The sequence below is a fragment of the Takifugu flavidus genome, chromosome 14, assembly GCF_003711565.1.
Source record: "Takifugu flavidus isolate HTHZ2018 chromosome 14, ASM371156v2, whole genome shotgun sequence".
Taxonomy (NCBI): Eukaryota; Metazoa; Chordata; class Actinopteri; order Tetraodontiformes; family Tetraodontidae; genus Takifugu; species Takifugu flavidus.
In genome coordinates, this window is record NC_079533.1 from 3,853,324 (window position 1) to 3,873,598 (window position 20,275).

The following is a 20,275-nucleotide window of genomic DNA, read 5'->3' on the forward strand; positions in this document are numbered from 1 at the left end:
AACAATGGTTTAGGGAGGGGCGCTACTGCCTCCTACCGGAATACATCTCAAAGACACTCGGTTTTAATATTTTAATAATTTTCTTTCACAGATTCAGTTCATGTCAAATAGTATTTTTTTACAGGGAGAAACAACATTTGAAAGGGTTTACAAATTTAAGTTAGGTAATTATAAATTGATAACCAAAGCATACACTCACCAATTTACACTTTTTGTAGCATAAAATGTTTGAAGCACAGTTATGACAATGTTACAGAGGTTGTTAAAGACAATATGCTAACCTAAGGAAAACAATGTATAAGCCGTCACTTACACCCTGTAGCCATTTAATAATGATTCATAATAACAAAAGGAGGCAGTGATGTTAGAGCTGAGGATTGTGTAAGGTAAATCATGTGACTAAAGGAGTTTGCATACTGAGTGATTACTGTATTGTTTTAATTTGTATGTGAGAATCAGGAAGAGCAGATGTCTCCCCATAATGCATCAAACGTGCCGGCTGTTTGTTAGTCCTCAAGGATTTGCTCAGGGCGGAACAAACACCTCCACTGGGGAGGATGATGAAGGATATCAGGTAGCCTGCAATCTATCATCGTAGAACTCTAAAAGCTCAGCAGCAATGGAAGGGCAACAAAAATGGGCTTTTAGCAGACACTCACTGCAGAATTCCAATTGAACCAGAACTCAAAAGGATATTTGAGGATCAACGATGTTTAAACTTTCTCTCTATCTGCTTCCCTCCCACTCTCTCTCTCAAATTCATTCAAGGCCCCCTCTCCCTCTGGGCTTTCCACACATGGCTATTTCACGTGGGAGTGTATCAGAAGTCTTTTTACGACTGCATTAACTCGGGCCTTCAAAGACAACACTTCCTCTCTCTTTCTTTCTAAAAAAAGACAAAAAGGCTTCACCTGCATACCATTTAATCATAAGCTCTAGCCCACTTTTTCAGTGGAAGTGCCCTTGCAAGTGGGATTTAGCATGGTGTAATGGAAAACCTCCCACTGCTGCTGCAAGTCTGTTTGGATTTCAAATTAATCTCGGTTTCTGTCATTCTTACATTAAAAACTTCACTCTCATGAAAATTGGGGAAGTGTCCTTGAATTTTCAGAATCTGCGTCTAGAAACAGATTGCTTGGTGGAGCAGGCTTTGCTGCAGAACCCTACCTTGTTGATTTCCTAATGTCACTATAACTTGGATGCAATAACTGGAAGCATATCTGCTAATAGGAACATCTGGCTGCTCTTGAGGAATAACAAAGTTCATGGAATACTAAGCAGGAGCCATGGGGCATGTCAACAGGGAGCAGAGGTGGGGAAAAAACAATCTGTCAGTATGTCAGAGCATCTATCACTCCATCACCACTGATTGCAGTGAGAGGTGTACCGCTGCACAGCTGGATGATTGTCTATAAAAGAGCCCCTCCTGAATTTTACCCTGCTGAGAACCCAGGCAGGCTCCTTATTGCAGGATCCTGCAGGTTAATAAATTGATGGATGCATTTCCACATTCAAAAAAATTGGAGAGCAGAGTGATTCTGCTGTTTTGCCCTTAAGGCCCTCCAAGGTCCCCCAGTTCAGCAAGCACATACAGCTCTATATAGTATGTCCTGTCTCTCTTTTTAAAGGAGGTGATTTGGTTCCCAAACTACCCATATAGGTTGCACCAATGATTGTACAATCACTTTCTCTCTGCAGGGGATATGGATGGGGGGAGAAAAAACTTTTATTCATTCTAGACCTGCAATCGATGTGACTTGTCTGTGAAGTGGATCAATAATGCCTCTCTTTGAAATCATCAGTCATGTCAGTGATGAATTTAAAGAGCGTAATTTGGAACGGCATTCTTAAACATCCTGTATTGATGTCTTTTTGGTGTGGAGAAAGACACCATTCTGCATCATTAACTTCGTATTATTGCCTGATGGAGCCTGCTGCTGCTGCTGCTTCCCCCACCTGCTGGACTGAGAGCACTGTGTTTGATTGGGCTTTCAGACCAAATTTGGCCTTCTTTTCCTTGCTGATTTTGAAAGTCAAGCTTGCAGACCAGAAGTGACTGGAATATTTTAATAATCATGATGTGCAATGACAATCAGAACACTTGCTATTGCGTTTTGGCATTCATCTGGGTTTTTCATGCAGGTTGTGATTTGACACTACATGACCAAGGGTGCATTTTCCAGCATTTTCTTAACTTGCCACAATCCCCAGTGTTGTCCATTTGTCTCTCTCTGCTCATAAAATGGTGTCAATACTGTGGAGAGGGCAGGTGGGTGGGTGTAATAGAGTAATTTATTTTAGTTGTCACAGAAATATAAGTCTTTGATTAGGGAGCCATACACACAGGCTACTTAAACTGAACATTTCATCAAGTCATGAAGCATGTGGTACTATTGACCATGAAAGCTTTTAGGTCAGTTTTATCTTCCCCAGCAACAAGGATTATTGATGAAGAGTAAAAGAATGCACAACAAGTAAATCAAAATATAGAAAGATAAGTAGAAAGCTCTCATAAATGTCAGTTACATTTTTGTACATTTTTAAGTGAAAAGGGGAAAGCAGTAAAAAAAAAAAACAGATCTGAGCTGTCAGGTGAATTTGACTGGTTTCAGGACATAATTGGCCTGTTAAGGTCAAGGCTTGTTTGCAATAATTTTTAGGAAAGACAGGATGATGAAAATCTTAATATTTATAGATACCCATCATATAGATAGGTTCCTCTAAAGTCTTTTCAACACTAAGTAGCCATGGGTTCCTTTAAGCAGGAGAAAGCTAAAAAAAAAAAAAAAAAGAAAGAAAGGCAGTTGACAGCAATAATGATGACAAAACAACAACCAAAACATTATTATCAGAGATAAACTGCTTAACCTACTGCCCCTGGGTTTGGTAGAAGAGCAAGTCAGAACCCCAGATTTACTGCAACAGACCTCCAAATAGATCAAGCTGACTCTGGGGTTGTGGTATCCTGTTCAACTGGTCCTCAATGGTTTTTATCATCACAAGAACACCTCATCTATGTCTTCTCCACAAAACTCAGCATTAGAAGTTTGTGAAATAATAGATAGATAGATAGATAGATAGATAGATAGATAGATAGATAGATAGATAGATAGATAGATAGATAGATGTTGTAAAAAACGTGTAAAAAACTAAACGTATTTGCAGACGTCCAATTAAATTCGCCATTGACTGTGTCTTTAAAGCAGAGCGTGCAGTCTGGGCCGTCCTCTCCACTGCGCATGCGCCGGAAGTTGCTGCCGCAGACAGCAGCAGCAGCAGTGATTCGGCAACGCAGGGCAACGGGAGAAAATTAGGCTGTTTTAAACCATGGCGACGCAATAAACGATGCCTTTCGCAGAGGAGAACGGAGAGTAAGTAGTTGTATCTTGCCAAAGCCTTTTCTTTCCGTTTATGCGTGGTGTTCTCTGAAATTCTGTGTTAAATTTTGGGAAAGCTGGATGAGGCAACAATAGGACTGTTTCAGCCTGCCTGGCTTGGTAAGCTAGCCTGGAGCCTGGGTTCATTGCCTGATAACCTGCAGGCTTACAGCTGCTGTAGAGCTTACCTAAATAACGACTGTTTACTTTTAACGTCTTGATTCCCTTCCTCCACGCAAACGTCCCATTTCGGCATTAAAGATTCATTACAGGTCGTTTGCTTAACTCAATGAATCTGTGTTGTTGGACTCGTATACTAGTTGTGTTTATCTCAACAAGATGACACCAGGCAGTGAGGATAAGAAGTTTAATTTGACTTCGGAGTCATTTTTAAGCCTGCGTCAGTGTGTAAGAGCTGTGGAGAGACAGACACCGTAGCCACCTTTTTGGAGAAATGACAAGTTGCTTCTTTAGAAGGATGAAGCTGTGAGCAGAGTTGGAAGCGAGGCCGCCAGAAGCTTTTCCCGAGTTTTTTTCTCTCCAACACGTTTCATCTGTCACTCAGTCCTTCTTCCACCGCTTCTGTCCCTCACGGTTCTTCCCAAAACCAGTTCGTTATGTCCAAATTTAGCGTCCGCCGCCTTCACGTGCTGTGCAGATGTTGCACGCTGCTGGCGCGACGGCGCGGCTAGAAATAGCACCGCTGGATCTGACGACAGCGACAAGCGTTCCCACCTGCAAAGGCAAGTGTTAAAGGTGATAACAAAAGGTTGACGTCACCGGGCTCATCCTGATCCTGCCGCACAACCTCGGCCGCTGAGGAGGAGGAGTGCAGGAGTTTGAGATGAGCCGAGCAGCTTTGTTTTGCCACAGAGGGAAGGCTGTCCTCTATCTCTGATCACAGTTCGGGTATCTTAAGGCAACACGCTGCTAATTACATCCTGTCGACGTTTGTCAGCCTCCCATGTCTGACATTTGCACGGTGGAATGTTAATGTTTCCCCAGGCTGCCGGTGTTGTCTTTGCTCCCAGGCTGCTTTTATGACCATCCATCTATAATGTGCACGGATATGATTTCACTGGCTGGATTATGGAAGTGATCGTGTTTGCTTTGCAGAGGGTAAAAAGATGTAAGCAGAACTCAACATGCGTTTACACTTTTAACTGTTTATAATTTAAATTGATTGTTGGCTGTGTTTGGCGATATAAGGCGGTCACTCCAGCATGACTGATATTGCATAAGTAATTCTTCAATATTATAAAGCTTGTACTTTGCAAAAAGCAGATAATTACATTTCAAACACTGTTGTCTGGGAAACTCAGGCAGGCCTATTGGCTCTTTGCAATTATCTGTAGAAGGAACCAGTTTTGCATCGGGGTGCTATGTTTCCCAGCACAATGAAGATTAATTAGGTCTCAGAAGCAAATAACTCTAAGGCCTCCCTCCGCCTGTAAATTTCACTCTGCCTGCTCTGACAGCAGTTTGACGGATATATTTCAGAAAGAAATTAAAGCAAAGTTGAAAGTTTCAGCAACTTTGGCAGTGTTTTAAATTTTATCCCATAAGCCATGTTTTAAATTATTATTCGCAAGGGGAGACGCCAAAATTAATCATTTTTCTTCATTTGGGGAAAATAGCATAGCTGTATTTAGCATCCAGATCCCATCCTTCTCTGTAATAGTGCATCTCTTACTTTCACAGAACATGCCAAGAGCTTTAAGAATGTGACAGCGGGAGATGTTTACAGCTATCTGCAACAGCTGTAACTGTTTCACACAAACTCTTAGTTAACTTGGATGTGGCCTTGAATGTGTCTTGGGCATTATAGGTTTAGGTCATTCTGGTCAGAATTGTAGAAAATGACAGCATTGAAAATAAGGTAAAACCTATGTGTGGATCATGTCGCGCCGCAGCTTTTCACTGTGTCTCTCCCAATTTCAGTGACCTGACTGGTTGATCTTTAACCAAAACTGAAGCAAAGTTTTCCCAGCCAACTGCTGCAAAACACATTTGAATGTATTTAAATACTTTTAAATAAACACTTGTGTGGGTTGGCCGCAGTAGCTGTTCAGTTTGCCATCCCTGGTGGAGGCGCAACCTGTTAACCTGCTGTCATACCCATATTTCTGCCCTCTTGAATTAGAAAATCAGTAAATATAATCCAGTTTGGTTTTCCTCGTGGTCTTGAACATCCTTGTAACCAAACAACAGAGCAGATATTGATGAGTGTGCCCCTACAAGGAGCCAAAGATGTGCAGTGCTGCTGGTTTGCCATGTGACTGACAGTCTGATTCCTCCACATTCTGCTTGGCTCCAATAGTGGTAATAAGAGGGTAACATCAAAGCTCTGCTTTATTTCTTCAAGACTTCAGAGCAGGACTATGAATACCAGATCATAAGGTACAAAGACTGAAATAGAGGATGATTTGAGCAGCTTTTATGCATCGGCTGTTGTTGAGATCCTCAGTGAACTCATTAAAATCCATTGATTAGTGTCAGTCCTGACTGTGAATGGCGCTGCTCTCCGGTATATTTCAGTTGCAGTTGTTTTTCTGCCATGTTGGAGTGAACCTCCCTCTCTCACCATGCTATTGTCATCAGTCATTCACCATAAGGTTTTAGAATTGATGCTTAAACTGGAACATTTGGATTCTGCACTCTTTCCCAAGCACAGGGTTTGACCCTTTTAGTTCCCAGCAGGGAACCGTCAACGTCAACTCTCTTGCAGATGTTGTCTGTGAGCTCTGTGCGCCAGCAAGTTATTTTTCTCACCCTAGTGTTTTCAGATGTGCGGCATTCGTTCCATTTATGAAATCAGCCTGACTGGTATGCCACAGCAGGACAGGTACCAGTCATCTGCTGCTTGGCTGCACCTTTTATTCCAATAGTCCCTGGGCCAGCTGTCGGCCAGCATTCCCCCACTTAGCCACCCACCACTCGGAGAGGCTTTCTGTGCGGCCACCCAGTGTCACATCAGCTGTACGAGTCTGGACTCAGACACCGAGCAGATGTTTAGAAGTCTTTGTGTGAGCCATCAACTTGAGGAAGCCCAGTGTGGGTCGAATGCAGGTCAGGCTAAGATATTAGCGGTACAACCATATGATAATCATTTCGGGACATAAAGAGGTTACTACAGGTCAGGGACTTACCTGCAGGGCTCAGGCTGTGGGACAGTTGATGTTTAGTCTGATTAACATGTTTTATTTTTTAATGCCAATGACTGCAGGCATCAGGCAACATAGATAATATCTTTGTTTGCAACTTTTTTGTTTGTTTGCCTGGATTTAACCGACAGGATCCTTTGCACTGCACTTACTGGATAGTTTTTATTACAAACCCTGAGCCTTGAGTCGGGAGAACTGCAAACTGACTAAAGGCGTTCCCTCTAGGAATTCTTGTTGCAGTCATAACACTTAATGCAAATTCAGCCAGGATCCTTCGGGATCCTTCATCCTCACAATCCTTTGAAAGTTATCCAGCGTCCGTATTTTTCTCACACAAATTTGACCTGTTATTATAGTTTTCTTTACCAATCACAAGACATTTGTCAAACATCACCAAAGCCATTTCCTCGATTATTTCTATGCAAACAGTCTCTCAGTGTTGAACACTAGTACAATATTTTTACCAAGGTGTTCTTAAAGCATCTAAAAAAAGACATGTAGCTATAATTGGTATTTCTGCCACCACAAATATGCATAAAAGATTGCAACATGCATTGCGATTTTTGCTTAAGCTCTCAAAGAACTACGCTTCTCTGGATGTAACAAACAAACATAAAGCAAGAAATTGGTGAAGACCTGCTGTGAAGGGCTTTCTGCAGATGTTGCGTCTTTGATTTGAGTGTAATCAGCCAAGAATCGAAGCCTCCTGGTGACATTCACAGCAAAATAGCAGTAATAGCTGCAGGAGAAACAAGATTCAGGTGAGGATCTGTCTGATCAGGCTTGTCAGGCACCAGAGACAACAGGGTTATTTATCCACCTCAATCTCTTAGAGACGGCAGAATAGTGAAGCAGACACAGACTCTTATCTGTTTATGTTGCAAGATAAGGTCGTCTCAGTCGGATCACTAACGCTCCCCTGACATTCTCTACCCCCAATAACACATCCTCTGTACTGCGAGGTTGTTGGGTGAGTCCCATATGACCCTTAAGTAATCGCTGCCATGCCATTAGCATCTCCATAGTTATTGCTGCAGTTTTCCAACGCTCATGCCAACAGCACATTTCAGGACATCATTAGACACAAGTGAAGAGGCTCAGACTGTGACCTGGTCTGTGGGTTCAGGAAGAATGCCACAGCATAGCGGCAGTAAAGCTGGAGGGGGTGAGAGGGTGGCTGAGCTCACAGTGTCATAGTTGGCGCAGACATTAGATAAGGCTAAGCTACTAGAGGATTATAGTAGGAGGAGATGTGAAATGCAGTTGGCTAATTGAGCTTGACTGTATTTTTAATATTGCCAAGGCCTCATTAGAAACTTCATTGGTGAAGGATTCCAGTTCTGGGGGAATAATCTTTTGGAGACAGGCCTTTAACATATGAATAAAGGTCCAAGCATGTGGATCAGGCCAGTCATCATGGCCTGTATTTGTGTGTTTAAATATCTCCTTTTAGTTTTTCTTTCTCTGGTAGGACTTAGTGTAGCAATTGGCTTTGATCAACCTTTCACAAAAAAGATAAATGGTTTACGTGGGTTAAATGGAATAGATACACCATTTTGTGATGAATGAAATAATTGATTACTTTAAAAAAAACCTGCAGACCTGGTTTCTAAGACGGTCAAATATGAAAAATTGTAATATATTAAGAATGTAGGTAATACTGTAAACACATTTGTAGATGTTTTACCATAATGCCATTCCTTGTATTGGGAGCTGCACTGTGGTGAGTCCCTGGCCATAGTTTGTTCACTTGTAGGTCTTCTTCAGGCCTCTGTGTGAGGGTGTGTTTCATTTATGCTTGCAGCACACTGGAGATACAGTAGAGCAGCACTCAGAATGGGACTCTTTATGCCCTTCTAACCCTCTGGTCCCTGTTGCAGCCATTGTTGCCTCAGTGAATGGTATCTCCGTGCCTTGAAAAGTAACCAGATGACATTCATCCCGTTGTTCAAAAGAGCCCCAAGTTGTGTTGTGAAAGGCAACTGAAAAGAGAGGCTAGGACTGTGACCTTCAGAAGCTAATCTTATAGGCATGTCATTCACTGCCCCTATGAAACAAATGACACCTTTCTGCCTGAGTACAAAGTACAAAAGTCAAACAAGGCAACAATTACTTTTAACTCCTTCCACAGTTGAGTTTTTGATTAAACCTCCTGTGTAATAGGTGGAACGGAATCGTTATTGAACAGCTGATGAAGAGTTTATATCACACCTACATTGTCCAAACAGTCTCTCATCTTGTGGTTAATCCTTTTGTACACAGACCTGCACCATTAGCCGCCCCTCCATCTGCACCACACACTCAAATTCCAGGGCTACTGTGAAAGCTGCGAGGATGATGAACCTCTCTTATAGGGATGGTAAACATGGCTTCAGCTCACACGCTTGCCTTCATTTTTTATGTTTTTGTTGTCTTCACCTGGCTGCTTTTCCTGGAATGTGCAGGCATGCGGCTGATGTTCAGGGGGATGGTGTTGCCTGTAATCACAGTTCATAGTTCAAAAACTGCAGCTGGACGCAGCAAAGAAGCAATCATTGCCCCTTTTTCTACCGAAGTAAGAGATTACAGGTGACAGATCCCCATCTTTTTCTTTTTTTTTTAACGGTTACAGGTTTAAAACAGGCAATTTGACCTTTGTCCACACAGTGGTTGAATATTTACAGCTTTTAAATTCCAACATTGGTGCTATCTACCTAGTTTTTAACCAACTTTGTGACATAGCCTTTAACCTGATTCATGAGTAGAAGTCTTTATCCTTAATGCCCTCAAAGGGATTTGCTATTCAGCACATTAAAATACATTTTAGGTGATGAATCATCTTTGTACTCGACTGAATCGTCTTTAGTTGTGCAGGTCTTTAGTTGAGACCGGTGTTTTCTGTTTGCCCTCTTGTGAATAGCACTCCTACATTCTGTGTTATTGCTGTGCCACCTGTATGGGGTTAAGATTAGGGTCAAACTTCTTGAAGGAGCCTCTTGTTGAGGGCCCTTTTTTAAGGAGCCACCAATGCCGAGAACTGACAAGGAGAAGAAAAGCTGTCAGATTTTTAAGGCTTCTTTTGTCAGGAATCCTTTAGTGATAAGTGATTGGCATATATTCTTTTTATTTCCCCCTGTTGTCTGTGGCCACGGGGCCTTAGAGCCAATAATAAAACCAACCATTATACATGCTGTGTTGCAAACACACTCTAAAAAGTCGAGGTTATTTATGAAGGAGGTTTTTAATTAGCAAAGCAAAATGTCAGCATTGATCAGGCTACTGCATGGCTATTTTGAATTATTCTAAAATAATCCCCTGAAGATGTGTAACATTAGCAGACAAAGTGGGAGACTGATGGGCTGTTTTTTGGTGGGGCCCACCCTGTAAAAGGCATACTGGTCTAAATATTCCTTAAATAGATCATGTTGCTTTGTTACAGAGAACCATTTCTCTCTGTATGAAACGTGTCATTGCGAGAGTTTGCCCGCCTGAACTATGTGTTTAATTTTCCTAATTAATAGCCACATTCCTCACATAATGTAGGAAGCAGGCATTGTGTAGATTTGCTCTTCTATGGGAAAACGGCTTATGCTCTGGTGATGGGTTTCATTGTTATTGGTAGTAACCCAGATGTCTGACTGTGTACACAGCCCTCTGTGTACATATAAACACAAAGTTCCAGACTCAAAACAAAGAGATGTTTTATCATTACATTGAGTTTTAATGGCATCCCACTGATGGAAAGCTTGCTTGGAAAAGGTCCAGTTAATTTAGTCAACTCTCTGTCAAGCGTTATTGTACTTGCATCCTGTGCTGTTTAGCAGGGCTCGCAGCCCTGACAGATTGCCATCCCAATGGGGCGATTTAGCAAGGCAGCACTGCCAACAGTCCTGACACCATCATTAGGCTTTGATCAGCTGCAGTCGGCAAGGGGAAGAACAGAAAATACATTTTCTTGATATAATTACTCGCAGACATTTCAGCCAGTGTGATGTGAGATTTAACCTCTTGTCAGGGGCTATAAAAGGAAGCTGGGTTAATCTTCCTGGCAACCTCTTTTTTCATGCTGGGGAAAATTGGTAAAAAGTAGCGTGGTATGCTGAGTAACCATGATCAGCTTTTTTGTCAAAATTACTCAGTAAACGTGACCTTTTAAATATTAGCAACTGCTAGTTTGCATATTTGTGCTTTTGGAAAATTGCAAGTTGTACCAAAAAAATGGCCTTTTGACTTGCACTGTGCTTCCTCCAGGATGATTTTTTTCATGTTGCCCTTTTTCCTTTGCGTATATCCTCTTCTCCATCTCCACCTCTGTGGCGCGATGAGACTTGATTGAACAAATAGATTGTAAGTGGAGTCAGGGGGGTGGGGGGGGGGGGGGTTAGCATAATCAGTCAAACATAGTTAAACAATTCTTTGGTCACGAAGGGATTAGCTCTGCCTGCATTCAGCTCATCAGATCCCATTCTTAGACACACCAGTTGGACTCTCAGGGCCAAGGGCCATGGCCTCTCTATCTCCATGGAGAACCACACACGCACCCCGCAGCATGCTTCATTGCCTCTGAATACGCCACCACTCTCTTTTCCCTTTGTTACTGAGGACAATTGAAATGATGGATTAGCAAATTAAATGCAGACCTTTCTATTCATGGCCATCCTTCCTTGGCCTCATTCGTAGGATCTATCACAATCTACTGCACATCGGTGACCAGGTTCACTGGATATCGTTTATTTCCCTTTGAAATTAGATTTTTTTTACACTGTTTTCCATTTTCTCAGTATTTTAATGGATGACTTTTTCTCTTTTATTCATGTGCTGTTTACATTGATTGAAGTGTCCCTGGTTCCATCAGTTGTAACCACACCAGAATTTGCTTTAAATCACCCAAAACTGAAATTAATACAAAAGTTATATTTTTCCTAATTTTTACTTTGTTCTAGTCACTTTAACTTGAGGCTTGAGGAATTTCTTACATATTTGGATTCACAAGTCATTTCACTCTTCTGTTTATCAGCACATCTGGTAACTCCCTCCCTGTGACAGTCCCTCCCAAAGTGTGTACAGTGAGGTGTTGCTGCTGGGTGCATTAACGCTGTGCTCAATGGCGCAGACCTTTGAGCAAGCCTCATCAGTCTTGAATTGGTGGATGGCCACATGAGCTACCAGTGAGCAAGTAGGAAGCAAGGAAGTGGGAGAGCTTGAAAAGAAGTTTCTTTCATTTATATCTATCACAACACTCTCTTTGATACAGGCTTATTTATATTTATTTCTATTTTAAGTAAAGCCTTTACATTTAGGTATACACACACCCATAGAGAGAGTAAGTAATGATAGAGTATAGACAGAATGCAATGCAGAAAAACTGTGCATTTTTGGGGGGGTGGGGGAGCGGGCTTCTAACATACCAACACCAGCAGAAACATAACAAATCAAAACATAACCTGTTAACCTTTGCGCTAATAAACAGTGTTGTGGTAGTTCGATAGTTAGCCTCTGTGTTGCTATCCTGCATCTGAACATGAAAGCCCAGCAAACACAACAGCGTGTGCGAACTGATGGGCAGACAGTCGGAAGGCTCTGATACTCTGAGGCCTAGCTGTTCCCATGCAGACACAGAGGTGAGATGTTTGTCATGCCGGGCTCGTGTTTGCCTGGCTCTTCAGACTCACCAGCTGGCTGCTGAAGGCAGCATCTGCCAGGGAAAGAACTGAGGTGCTGTGGTGTACCACAGAGGCTCACTTATACATGGAGGTTAAAGGAGAGACCATCAATATCCCGTCTCCTGCCTGAGGCAAAAGGGACATATCTCATTCTCACCAGGAGAGAAAGACATTTTATTTCTGCTCTGTAGGTGTGAGCTGGACTGGCTTGCCAGATGCCAGAATGAATGTCAGAGCTGCGGAGTAGGTGGCTGACCTTACCGGTCTCCCATAGATGCAGGATCATCTCTCATTGAATGTGTACACAGCAGCATTTGGAATCGACATTTAGAGGGTTGTTTTTGACTTGTATGGTGGTATTTTTCAGTGTAGCATGATGTTTTCTCCAGTTCTGTTCATTCTTTCTGCTAAGAGTTAAAGTTCACCAATGCTATAGTTTACTGCTATTACTCAGTGAAAGAATGCTCTTCTTTGTTAATAACTGACTCAGTACCCAAAGTTTCTGATCCATTGATGTGTACAATTAGTTCGTCCACTTCTACATATCCTTGAATCTGGCTAAATTACTATAACTGAAATATTTTGTGGACCGTTATAAGTACAGCTCAGCTGGTTAAGAGTCCAGTTAGTGTAAAGGCCCAGTGGATTAATGTCTCTCACCAGGCATATGTAACACTGAAAGCTGTTTTTGTGTTTTAAGCCCTTTTTAGGATGATTTGTGAGACTCGCATAGCTCTGCCGTGCACAGCCGATCTCAGCCCCTCTCCTCTTAAATCAGCCTCTCTCTGCTAGCTAACAGGCCGGGGCTCAGTAATGTGAATCTGTGTGACACATAAGCCCTTCAGATAAGATTTTTCACAGCTACACATGGTGAGCAAGGGGGAAATCTTTATTCCAATGAGAAAAGTCACAGTTTTGTATGAAGGCTGCATGCGTCGTTTAATGTACGAGCATGTGTCAGAGCTGGGAGAACAGCTGCATCGATTTGGTTTTGTCTGTTGAGCACTCACTGAAATGTAAGCTGTGGGAACACCTGGAGTGAGGGGGGAAAATGGGAGATGAGGTGGTTGTGTCAGCTCTGGTTGTCTGCTGTTGGCTGTGCCCCAAACACACACGTACACACACACACATTCACATCTTTGAGGTATGAGGGTAGCCTGGGATCCCAATCAGCAGCACTTAACAAAGCTTTCCTCTTTCTCCCTTTAATCGCAGCTCAATTTGTCACTGGGGTGTCCAATTTCTGATAAGCGGTTTGACTGAGAGCAGCAAAGTGGGTGTGGGGGAAGAAGACAAAATGGATGCACCTGCTAACAAATGAAATCGAACCACTCCATCTTAATTTTTTCCACCAGCTGGAACAATGCCGCCATGCTTCAGTCTTCATAACAAAGAGTTGCTTCCCACTGACTATGGAGACTGTTTGGCTGAATTGCATAGACAAAACCCAATCAGTAGCCTGCTTTTGAACCTCCGAATAGATAACCAGGTCCTATTTCTGTTTCACTTTATTATTGAACGCCAACACCTTTTCTTGTTTTTTAAGCCATCCATGTTCTCGGGGCATATCTTTTGTGTGAGTTGTGTAATGCTTTCAGTCGATCAAAACAAAGCAGACTTTTGTTGTTTTGATTTCTATCAAAGCAACATAACATTCATATAATAACCTCCATTGTATTCTCTTTTTTCCCTGCACATTCCTTAACACATGGAGTATATTTAGAGTGTGGCAATATGGTCTGTCTGACTGTCTTTAGCCACGCTGGCTGTCCGGGCCAGTCCTGCATCTGTTGGTATTTGAGTTGGCACGATTGTGCAGATATTGTGCAGATTGTGCAGTTGATTAAAGGAGCACATCCTTATGTGTATCTATGATTGACTGATTTGATGTGATCGGCATTTCCTACATTCTTTTTTTTTTTTTTTTTACCTTCTCTCTACTGTTATCTGCTGACACAGACTAACCAGGATAAATATCTGTTTTTGTTTTGTCTCCGTGGTGCCACTGGCATCAGCGTGAGTCTCCAGTTTCCTTGTGACGCGATAAAACTCTGAACAAAAATATACATTTTGTCTATAGTTTAAAGCAATCTCAAATATTTTGCATCACCTGACATTGCATATTTTACAGAAATGATTCTGCAGAATCGTTAGATTTCAGCTTGATATTAATGGTGGTTCAATTTTCTCTGGTTTTCAGCATTGAAACTGGATAAAGTCTCCAGTCTCGGGACCTGTTTTTGATATCTGTTTGTTTGTTTTATTTTTCCTGCCCTCTCTGCAGTGTTTTTAGGCTGTCACGTCTGGAGGTAGGCCAACTTATTCCTCACTGGGCAGTGCCCAGCTTCTGGCTGTGGGATTGAAATGCATAAATAAATAACTGTGGCTGGTACCCCTCTGTATGGCTCCCTGCTGCTTTGGCAGGCCATTTTCACTGCATTTTCTATCAGGTGTAAACATGCCTGTCAGACAGCACAGCCAGAGGAGCCACCCCAGGCAATTTTGGCATTCATGACACCACACACGAGGTGATGCCACCCCCCACCCCCGCCCTTGGCCCGGCTCAACATGAGAGGGTTCACTTGGCGCTGCCTTCAGTGTTTCTAGAACTCTTTAGGAAGCCAAGTGGGTCTTAAGTGGCTGTTAGTGAAACCGACCCCTGGTTGAAAAATGGACCTTGGCCGGCTGTTGCTGCAACTCTGACATGGCTTCCACAAAATCAAAGTTCTTGCAAAGGTTGCCCGGCCTTACCCAGATCACTGCTTGCCTCTGTTTTTCAAAATATGATTATTAAGGGAAATTTGGGGGTTGCATCTCCAATCAGCCTAACGTGCCTGTCTTTGGACCCTAGGATGAAATGAGGAGATATTAGGAAAAATCCCACTGACACACTGAAGTGAAGATGGACCCAACATATAACATTGGACATAAGAAATCATATGTTTTTCAAGCTATCAAATTTAAATATGATGACTTTTATTAGTAAATTCATTAGTTAATTTGTTTTGTATCTTCCTGTCATACTGTATGTCATAGCCATCATCACTGTGGACTTTGTCCCAGTTTCCTGGCTGGGAGTCCAGTCTGATAACTAGTTGCCTCATTCTTTCCACAGCTCATTTAAGATGAGTTTCTATTGTGAACTCATTTCCATTTCTGCCATGTATGCCAAGACGGAGACGCTCCAGCTATGGACTCTGCATAAGTCTGAGGGCACGCTGTCTCTCTCCCATCCAAATCCACCATCCCACCTCAAGGGATCTGTCACTTTTCCATCAGTGAGTTACTGAGCATTCAGCTTCTACCTCCTTTCACAGACCCAAACCCCCCCAACTCTAAAGAGGAGCAGATTCAAGTAGATGTCATTCTCTCTCCCACACTGCTGCAGCTGTTTTGGAGTTTGACTGCTTTTATTTGACGCTTGGTAACCCGGGAAGCTGCTATTTCACAGATGGAGTTTGTGTGCAAGTTCGGGTTTATGTCAGAGGTTCCTGCCTTCACCGCTGCTCCGCTTCACAGAGTCCAGTGATAACCCTCCAGCATTCATCCCATCCTGGTGCCGTAGTCATCAGGATCCATTGTATGTGCCAGTGAACCAGGCTGTTGCAGCTCAACACACCCATGGCCCTGTTAGCAGCAGAAATGTTTTATTGGCTCTGTTGTTTGTAAAAGCTGATGTGTCATTTCTGCTAATGTGCTTAAGAGCCAAAGCCTTTTCTCTCTTTTCTTTTCACAACATTCAGGCTTGGTATTGAAGGGTAAAAGCTATTCTCCACTTCCTGTTCCTTTCCTTTCTTTACCTTCTATTCAGAGGCTCGACTTGCAAAGAAAAGTAATTTCACTCTCTGTCCCTGAGAGAATATACACAGAGAAGTTGCATTGAATTTTTATGGCAACATTCTTTTTCTTGGCTGTATTACAGACCTATAACCTGAGGGTAAACATGCAATTAAAATAACAGCAGCCTGCTTTCTGCACTACTCCTCCTGTCCTTGAGCCGTTAGCACAAGCAAAGTGTAACATGGTGACTTGGTACCCCAAATTGCATTTGCCTCTAATTGGTAAAGAAATTCTTTCAATATGCTGCATCCATGCATGTCTTCATTTCTTTGACTCTCTTTTCCAGGGAATTTTCATTTAAGAGACATTTAGCACTATATTTACATCTTGATATTTCAGTATCAGTTCTTGTTTTGGTTTTTTGGTTTTGTTTTTTCCACCATATCAAAGTTGGGTAAGGTATTGAATGTCAAAGATGGCCAGAAAATGCTTCTTTCCATTAGTCCTTTTAAGTTTAGAGGACTTTCTTTTCTTCTTTTTCCAAGAGCAAAAAAAATAAATATAGGCCAGCTTTTAATCAACATCATCAACATCATTCCGGCCTGTGTCGGCTCATATTTACATATGTATAATGAAGGATAATTCTTGACTTTTACTAACTAGTGAACGAGTGTGATCTTGCACAGACATACTGCTGCCCCCAAACACCCAGAGAATCATGGTGTCTGTCTGCATGGAGCCAATAGTGTGAGATGCCTGGCAACACTCCACCAAACTGATCCATGCTTTTGAGGCCTGCCCAGCTGGCTTGAATTGGCCTCCACCAACGTACCACTGTTTCCAGTGCAGGACAGGAGGAGCTCTGTGTCTTCATCCCACTGGACAGTTGATTCCTAGTGCGTTCAGGAACAGATAAAGGGCAGGTTTTTCTGGGCCCCAGCAGCAGAGGCTTTTACTAACCTCTTTGTTGTGGAAAAATGTCCCTGAATTGATTTTTTGTATCTTCACATTCTTGAGGCACTAAATGTTTCTGGTTCCAAGGAATATAGGATGAATTGTGACAGAAAATAATTCACGTGTCTCTACAGCTTTAAATGTATTCATTATTTTTGAAATTATTTATTAAGTTTGATAAAACAAAATGATCAAATATTCCAGGCAACTAGGACATGCTTAGGTAGGAATAGTCGATTAAATGTGGTGTGGGGGGTGTTGTCATTTCAGGGACTCGCTGCTTTCTTTAAATGGGACAGACTAGTTTTCCAGTGTACTCGGCAGAATCCTGCAGCTGTTTGCTGTGTGCCGAGGGTTGCCTGAGAAGTGGCAACCTTCAGTTTCAGTCAGTGGACTGTGGAGTCAACAGTCTGTCAGGTGTAGCCATCCTCCCGTGCCATACAAATACTCAGTGTGGTTAAAGTCTGTATGGGGCGGGCGTCTTTGTAGCGAGTGCCAGTATTTTGCACATTTGAAGCAGCTCTGGCAGTGGTGGTGATACAAGACTGAGTAGATGTCAGGGTTCTGGCTGCCGGGTTTCATCTCCTCCAGCTCTGTGCTTGCAAAGCACAGTGTCAGCTGGGTCATTTCCATAGAGTGACCTTTGCTGTAGCACTCCCCACTGCACAGCTTTCTGACATTCAGGGCCGCTGTGGGGGAGGCATGCCGGGTGGTGGGTTGATCGCCTGTTTGCTGTTTTATTTTTCTGCCTGGAGTATGTCGATGTGTGTGGTTTTAGTTTTTTGGAAACAAATGAACTGATGGTTGCTTTCATGCCACTGATTCCCTTTTGAAAGCCCCCAGCAAAAAGACATGCTTGTGTTAGATATTTAGTTTTTTTCCTACCCAAACCCGCCTGTTGTCAAAGAGATTTCTCTTATCTTTGTGTGATGTCTTGGCATTTTGATAAATAAGAAAGCTCTGGTAATGCTGCCTACTGACACCAAGGTGCTATGTAAATAAAATCTTCTCAAGGCCAAGGGAAAAGAATAACACATCAGGCCAATTAAAGTTAATGCATTGTGACACTCTGAATGGAGGGCAGGGATGCTGATCCATATGCTGATCCAGACTGTAAATCAGTAAGTGGAAGGGAGAAGGAGACCGAGCTGTAGAGAGGGTGACGCGGCCCTGACATCTTCTTCCTCGCGTCTGTCTCAAGACAGCAGCCACCTTCCCCTCCCTCTGCCTCCCTGAGGTGCAGTGCTCTCAGGTACCTGTGTTGAACTTGGCTGCATTATTAAGGCTTGTTTTTTCTTCTCTCACTGGCAGGATTTAAATGAGCTGTCATCCTGACCTTTTTGAGCTCCTGCTTTTTTTTTTTTTTTTTTAAAGTGAGTTTGTCCTCCCCACCCTCATCACCACCCCAAATCTGCCATCACTCTTTCTGTCTTTCCACTATTCTCTTCCACTTTGTCATTCTTTCCCCCACTTGTCTCTTCTCCCTGCAGGGGGGATGAGCCACTTTTAAGGCATCACACTGCAGCACACAGACATGCCAAGGTTGTTTAATGGGTAATTGCCTCTCTTATAGATGCCACTCGCTATCCTCCTCTAATGACATGCAGCTAAAAGGGATGACTCTGTAGACTTAATTTGCTCTCTGACTATTCTTCAGTGCTGATTAAGCAAGCATCTCTGGTGTTTTGAATACAGCCGTGTGCCAAGTAGAGCATGGCTAAAGTCCCGTCTCACTCGCTCTCTGTGTAACATTCGGTTCTTGCATGATGCTGGCAGGTGTTTATTGGAGCTTCAGCTTCGTTTATTAATTCATTTTTCATCACCGCCATCGTTTAATGTCCCCAAAATAAATGCTGCTTTGAGGTCTGGAGTGCTGCCACGTTGATGGAAGACTCACTCACCAGCTCCAGGCCTCTCAAGCATGTTCCTTTTCCAGTGTACAGAAGTCATTTATTTCCCTGGCCATGGTCTGGTAGAAGCAGAGAGGCAAAGTGTAGGTAGTAGCTTCCAAGTAGCAGGCTACCATTCAGGGCAAGATGGAGGAGGTACCGAGTCGATTTAAAGCTGCCAGGCCCTCGGGCACAGTCTGTCGTTTCACTTCAGCCGTTTGATGTTTAATTGAAGTTGTTATTGGCATCAAATGTCACCTTACCTGATGCTCCAGGTGTGAATCACTTTGTAATTGAAAGCTAACTATGTCTCCCCCAACCCATATGCCTCTAGGGATCTTCTACAGAGTTCTATTAGACAGGACCCAGCCTTTGTGTCACCAAGCACCATGTGCTTCCCCTCAGTGATGTCTGACTGCTGACCTCTCTATCTCCTTGTCTCCCTGCAGTGTGAGGAGAAGTGTGTGTCCCATGTTGCATTAGTGTTGCTGTGAAATGCTGGCCTGTCTGCCAGGGCCAGGTGACCTCCCCCTCCAGCTTCTCCCCCACACGCAGATGAACACTGGACTTCAGAAATGTAAGCAACACACACACACATTGCACTACAGTCTCCAGCCCACACAATAAGCCAGGCTGTTGAATTTCCCTGCCCAGCCCTCATCGGTTGCCCATGCCTACCCAGGCCTGGTTCTATCAAAACAAGAAAAAGAGAATATTTCTGTACTTCAACAGAGTCCGATTACATTTCCTCCTCAATACCGTGGTCACAACATGTTTTCTTGAAAGGTAAATAACAAGACAACAGAACAAGCATAACTTTTCTTGTCTCTAAAAGAAGAACATGGTGCAATGACTTTGGTTTGCAAAGTTGCACGTGAATAACGCACAAAACCTGCAAGACTGCAACATTGTTTTTGTGTTTTTGACGGGTTTTTTTTATGGATGAGTTTAAAATGGAGGTGTTCTGCCAAATTTACCAGGCCTAGACTGGGAAAAAACTATTGTGATTTGAACTACAGGAACTGGTTGAGTTACTGTTAGGAACATAGCAGAATTCACTATTGTTGGGGGAAAAATTAAGATAATGTAGAGATGATTTTATTGTTTCTCAACACAGAACGCAAGAGTGTGCCCTTTTTCTATGTATATTTGTAACTGTTGCCAATTGGATTCTACCACCATATTCGGTGAGTTAAAGACACGGTTCAAACATAAATTTGCTGAAGATAATTTACAGAACAATTTGTTTTCAGAAAAATTATTTTGGGGGGCTAATTTGCCTCCTTCTTCAGGGTGGAGTCAGTTGTACATCATAGCCACCTTTTAAAAAAACAGTTTATTTTGTCTCATAAATGGAGAGGAATCTTTCTAAAAAAAGACAAACACTGAAGTTCAGTTATTAAAATTGTCTAGAATATATAGAGAGGGACCAGGTCACTTCACACTGCTGGTGCCAGGGAAACCAGCAA

General features: G+C 42.7%; 1 protein-coding gene and 1 long non-coding RNA gene across 5 annotated transcripts in view; one reads left to right on the plus strand and one right to left on the minus strand.

Moving 5' to 3' along the window:
* fam222ba (family with sequence similarity 222 member Ba) overlaps positions 1–20,275 on the plus strand; it is a 34,291-nt gene that overhangs the window by 5,347 nt on the left and 8,669 nt on the right. The window contains exons 1-3 of one of the 4 annotated variants that reach the window (XM_057053507.1): positions 3,227–3,371; positions 15,299–15,461; positions 19,256–19,383. In XM_057053507.1, coding sequence (XP_056909487.1) covers positions 19,302–19,383 — 82 coding nt within the window. In that variant the 5' untranslated portion in view covers positions 3,227–3,371; positions 15,299–15,461; positions 19,256–19,301. Of the gene's footprint in view, positions 1–3,203; positions 3,372–4,187; positions 4,507–15,298; positions 15,462–19,255; positions 19,384–20,275 lie in introns of those variants that run through there. The other 3 variants (XM_057053506.1, XM_057053509.1, XM_057053508.1) reach the window with 3 other exon arrangements.
* Positions 58–9,864, minus strand: LOC130537083 (uncharacterized). The gene is made up of 3 exons (XR_008953551.1): positions 8,757–9,864; positions 7,178–7,280; positions 58–4,112 (listed from the first exon to the last, which is right to left on the minus strand). It is a non-coding gene; the product is annotated as an uncharacterized LOC130537083 (long non-coding RNA).